Genomic DNA, 4,867 nt, shown 5'->3' with positions numbered 1-4,867 from the left:
ATTTCATGCTTTTAATAAACTGCATGAAACTCCTATCTCTGGCTTGGGTGGGTGTGTGTGTTGTGTGTTTTTTTTTTTTTTTTTTTTTTTTTTTTTTTTTTTTTTTTTTTTTTTTTTTAAATCAGCTGAGTGTCAAACGTTTTACTTCAGAGACATCCGTCTAAACTACAGCTCCACTTGCTGTAGCCAGGTCTTGTATTCTGATTGAACTGGCGTCTTGCCAAACTGAGCGGCTACAAAACTTGTTTAATTTGGCTAAACGACTTCTCAAGCTTCAGTAGGGAAGTTGGGGGAGCTTGGACACAAATGGTCTAATTTTGGTTTCCAGTTGAGAGCTATGAGTCTTCAAATTCTGTGCTATAAACCCATGTGGTGTTATCTGGACAAGGTTAACATGTGTTCCTGCTTCTTGGTGATTGTCAGCCATGATCCAAATCCCTTTTGAGACCAATTGGTTTTCTTTGGCCATACTGATGAGGCATTTGATGGCTCACCCCAGCAACATTGCTTTTCTCCATTTGCACTGAAGTCTGTTTAACATTTGTTCCTAAGACAAATGTAGAAATTTGGGAACAAGTGTTGCCATTAATTTTCACAAGCCCAAATACAGAATGTTTGTCTCCATGCATTTTTCTGGAATAGTGTGACCAAAGACCCCAAAACCAGTCATAAGGGTCAATTATTTTTTTTTATATATATAAATTCATAAGTCTGAAAGATGAATAAATAAGCTTTCTATTGATATGTTAGGATAAGACAATTTCGCCGAGATACCAGATTTTCAAATAGTTGTATGTGATGGTGCAAAAAAAAAGACACTTACCTTTAAAGTTGTCCAAATAAAGTTCTTAGCAATGTGTATTACTAATCAAATTAAGTTGTGCTGTATTTACAGTTGGAAATTTACAAAATATCTTAATGGAATGCGATCTTTATCTTAATGATTTTTGTCATTAAAGAACAACTGATAATTTTGACCCATACAATGTATTGTTGGCTATTGATAAAAATATACCTGTGCTACTTAAGACTGGTTTTGTGATCCAGGGTCATATATGCTTTTGTAAGAACTTGCATACTTCTATAAAATGTTCTTTTAGTTAACTTTCAAAACAAGTCCTCCCAAACTGATTATAGAAATCTATGGTAAAGTTTTTTTAAGAGTCAAAAGGAACCAAACTAGGTGCACAAAGTTGCAAATAAAGTACTTGTGTTTTTTTTCTATTTTTGTTTTTATCTGTTCACATTTCAACAGATTTTTTTAAATCTAAATATACAGTGGTCAATGTTTGAAGTAGATCAAAGTTGCCCTAAAACCAAAACAATACCTGTCCTTGTCTTAGAAAAACTTTGCACTTTTTTTGATCCACTTCAAATGGTGACTACTATAGTTAGAGAAACTTCACTCAGTTTTGTTTCACCTGCGATGATATTAATGTTGTTTCACCATATTTAGATATCTTCCAAATCCCATTTGAAACCATAGATGGCAGAGGTCCTCTGTTAATAACTGTAACTTGAACGTTATTTAGAAAAATTACACTGCCTTATGAGTGCTTTTGAAAGTAGAGTCAAATTCTTTTAATAGACCTTTCTCACAACTTCCGTATTTTGCGCCGGAAATACGTAATTGCCGTGTAAACCTATTTCCGCCCCGGTATGCCGGTAACCAGTTAAACAACGTGAAAAACGCTTAACGTGGCTTAATGTATGTAAAAAACGATCAGGAAACCCCAAGTTTCTGTCAAACCTTACGTGGAACAAACATTAACTACTATCAAAAGAACAAGCCCTTATTCCACAGATAAAGTGAATAATATCACGTTAAGCGTTTTCTCCCCCATTGAAGCCCATTATAAGGAAACAGCTTAACGTGGTTTACGTACATCAACAGCGACCAGGGAAAACCAAACTTATGTTAAATTTCACTTATAATGAATACTTGCTGCTGTCAAAAGAACGAGCTCTAATTCAGCATATAAAGTGATCGCCCCCATAGAAGTCCATTATAACAAACCATGTTAAGCTTTTTCCTTAATGGAGTTCTATAGGGAGAAAAGCGTGATATTATTCACTTTATATGCTCAATAAGAGCTCATTCTTTTGACAGAAGAAAGTGTTTATTATAAGTAAAATTTTAAGCCACGTTAAGCTTTTTTTTTTTTGTATAATGGACTTCTATGGGGGGGGGGGTCACTTTATATGCTGAATGAGAGCTCATTCTTTTGAGAACAGAAAGTGTTTATTATAAGTGAAATTTAACAGAAGTTTGCTCTTCCCTGGTCGCTGTTAAGGTAAGTTAAACCAAGCTGTTTCCTTATAATGGGCTTCTATGGGGGAGAAAAACGTGATATTATGCACTTTATCTGTGGAATAAGGGCTCGTTCTTTTGACAGTAGTTAGTGTTTGTTCCAAGTAAGGTATGACATAAATTTGGGGTTTCCTGGTCGTTTTTTACGTACGTTAAGCCACGTTAAGCGTGTATAAACGCGGATAAACTCTTAGTGGAAAAATGTATATCCTTTATCCAATTTGTTCCTCTTTGTGACGGAGTTTTCTTACACGACTCTTATGAGGTCGGCAAAAGTTATCTTTGGCAAACCAACGAGGGAAGTTGTGTAGACGCTCTCCATTTTAATTTTAAATTACCCGGCTTTCTGCTGTGTTGACATTACACAGGAAGTCCGCATACCCTGCGATTGCGTATTTCCGGTTTCTGTGAAAAAGGTCTATTGTATAGTGGATTTTATTCTCCCTAGTTTTATTCTGCACTGTCAAAATATCAACAGTTCCTGTTCAGCCAATGGAGTATGAAGTATAAGGCCAAGGCTGAATTTGAAATGCATGCTACCATACTAGTTGTTGTATAATACCAGAAATTGTAAAGTTAGTAAGTTATACTTACTTCTATAAGTTATATAACTTTATGCCTTTATGCATATTAAGGAATATTGAATTTTGAGAACCAATTGTATGTAAACTCCCAATTGTGCATGTCTGGAGAATCATCAATGTTCATGAAGAGGGAGGAGCTATCATTAATTAGCTGGAATCTGTAGAGTACAAAAAGGCCAAAGGCCAGCATCTCAGCATTGTGACTAGCTGTTGAACAATGGCTGGAGTTTGGTGTCTGGCTCAGATTTTGGCACTTTGTGCATTCTGTCATGCTGTTCCGCAGTGGGGTAATCTGCCTCAGAATCCTCAAGCTCTGATGCTCCAGCCATCTGACCATCGGTTTCAACAGTCAGCTCAACAACAATCTGCTCAGAAGTTTCAGTTTCAGCAGCCAGTGAAGGCTGAGCCTGTTGACAAATGTGCTGTAGCTGATTATGAGCAGATCCAATGTGGACAACCTGGTATCAGTGGTGCTGAGTGTGAGGCTATCAACTGCTGCTTTAATGGACAACAGTGTTACTATGGGAAAGCAGGTAAGAGTTTCGAATGTCATCTGTTAAAATTGTTAATGTTTGTTACCAACATTAATCTACTCTTGTATGTCATTCCAGTGACTGTCCAGTGTATTAGAGATGGTCAGTTTGTGGTAGTGGTGGCTAGAGATGTTACGCTGCCTCGACTGAGTCTGGATTCGGTCCGTCTAGTGGGTGGAAGTGAACCGCCTTGCGCTCCTGTGGACTCTACACCTTTCTTTGCTATATACCAGTTCCCTGTCACCGCATGTGGCACGAGCATGATGGTGAGGAGATGCTTCTGGCTTTATTCTGCATGGCTTATGATGGACTGGATGCCAACAGTGTTCATATTTGCAGGAGGACAGTGGATATGTGGTGTATGAAAACAGAATGACCTCCTCGTATGAAGTAGGCGTTGGTCCGTTTGGTTCCATCACGAGAGACAGCCATTTTGAGTAGGTGACTCATACCCTTTATCTTAAGTACCATCTCTGACAAACTCTACAAGTTGACCGTTTGTTGTCCAGGCTTCTCTTCCAGTGTAGGTACTCTGGTACTGCTGTGGAAGCTCTGGTTGTGGAGGTCAACAGTGTTCCTGCACCTCCACCAGTAGCTGCTCCTGGACCTCTCAGAGTGGAGCTTAGACTGGCCAATGGCCAATGTGTCACCAAAGGTTGCGCAGAAGGTAAGACTTGTCTTCAGTCTTAAAGTCCAGGTTGCAGTAGACTGTGGTTAAACCCCAGTGTTCCTCAGGGGATGAGGCCTACACGTCCTACTACGGTGCTGCTGATTATCCCGTCACGAAAGTCCTGCGAGAGCCTGTGTATGTTGAGGTGCGCATTCTGGAGAGGACTGACCCCAACCTTGTCCTGATGCTGGGACGTTGTTGGGCGACATCAACCCCCAGTCCACTCAGTCTACCCCAGTGGGATCTTCTGATTAATGGGTGAGTCTACAGCCAGTCTTTATCCAGCTAGTCTGCTGTGAGGAACTCTCTAACTGCCTCTTTCCTCTTCAGATGCCCTTACTATGATGACCGTTACCTGACCGCACTGGTTCCTGTGACTGGAGCCTCTGGTCTTCAGTTCCCAACCCACTACAAGCGCTTCGTTGTCAAGATGTTCACGTTTGTTGATCCAGCATCACTAGCTCCTCTGCAGGAAACGGTATGCTCTCAGCTCTTCCTGAACCCCTAATATTGCTTTTTAATGGATTCTATGGCTTAACCCTTTTCTCTTTCAGATCTTCATCCATTGCAGTACAGCGGTGTGCCATCCCTCTTCTGGCTCCTGTGAGCAAAGCTGCGCCAGGAAAAGTGAGTGCTTTGACTTGAACTGATCATTTGGTTTGTAAATGTGCCCCTCACACCTATTTCTCTTACAGGAAGAGACACTCGTGCCAAGACCATCTCTAGTGGGCAGACTGTTTCAAGTGGAGAGGTCACTCTGGTCCTGTAA

At 40.1% G+C, this 4,867-nt stretch overlaps 1 protein-coding gene across 1 annotated transcript; it reads left to right on the top strand.

The window, feature by feature from the left end:
- Positions 1–3,112: 3,112 nt before the first annotated feature.
- On the top strand, positions 3,113–4,867 carry LOC141348525 (zona pellucida sperm-binding protein 4-like). The gene is made up of 8 exons (XM_073852812.1): positions 3,113–3,428; positions 3,507–3,694; positions 3,768–3,865; positions 3,938–4,095; positions 4,164–4,356; positions 4,429–4,576; positions 4,653–4,725; positions 4,794–4,867. Exons 1-8 carry the CDS (start codon positions 3,113–3,115, stop codon positions 4,865–4,867), a joined length of 1,248 nt encoding a protein of 415 aa, XP_073708913.1.

The sequence above is a fragment of the Garra rufa genome, chromosome 13 (assembly GCF_049309525.1).
Source record: "Garra rufa chromosome 13, GarRuf1.0, whole genome shotgun sequence".
In the NCBI taxonomy this organism is placed as follows: domain Eukaryota; kingdom Metazoa; phylum Chordata; class Actinopteri; order Cypriniformes; family Cyprinidae; genus Garra; species Garra rufa.
This window is presented reverse-complemented; position numbering and strand designations above follow the sequence as displayed.

What these genes read in the sequence shown, in the direction of transcription:
- LOC141348525 (XM_073852812.1), top strand. Translation starts at nt 3,113, where the DNA reads ATGGCTGGAGTTTGGTGTCTGGCTCAGATTTTGGCACTTTGTGCATTC. An exon ending in GTGTTACTATGGGAAAGCAG is followed by an intron (nt 3,429 to 3,506) that starts GTAAGAGTTTCG and finishes ATGTCATTCCAG; the next exon opens with TGACTGTCCAGTGTATTAGA. An exon ending in TGGGATCTTCTGATTAATGG is followed by an intron (nt 4,357 to 4,428) that starts GTGAGTCTACAG and finishes TTTCCTCTTCAG; the next exon opens with ATGCCCTTACTATGATGACC.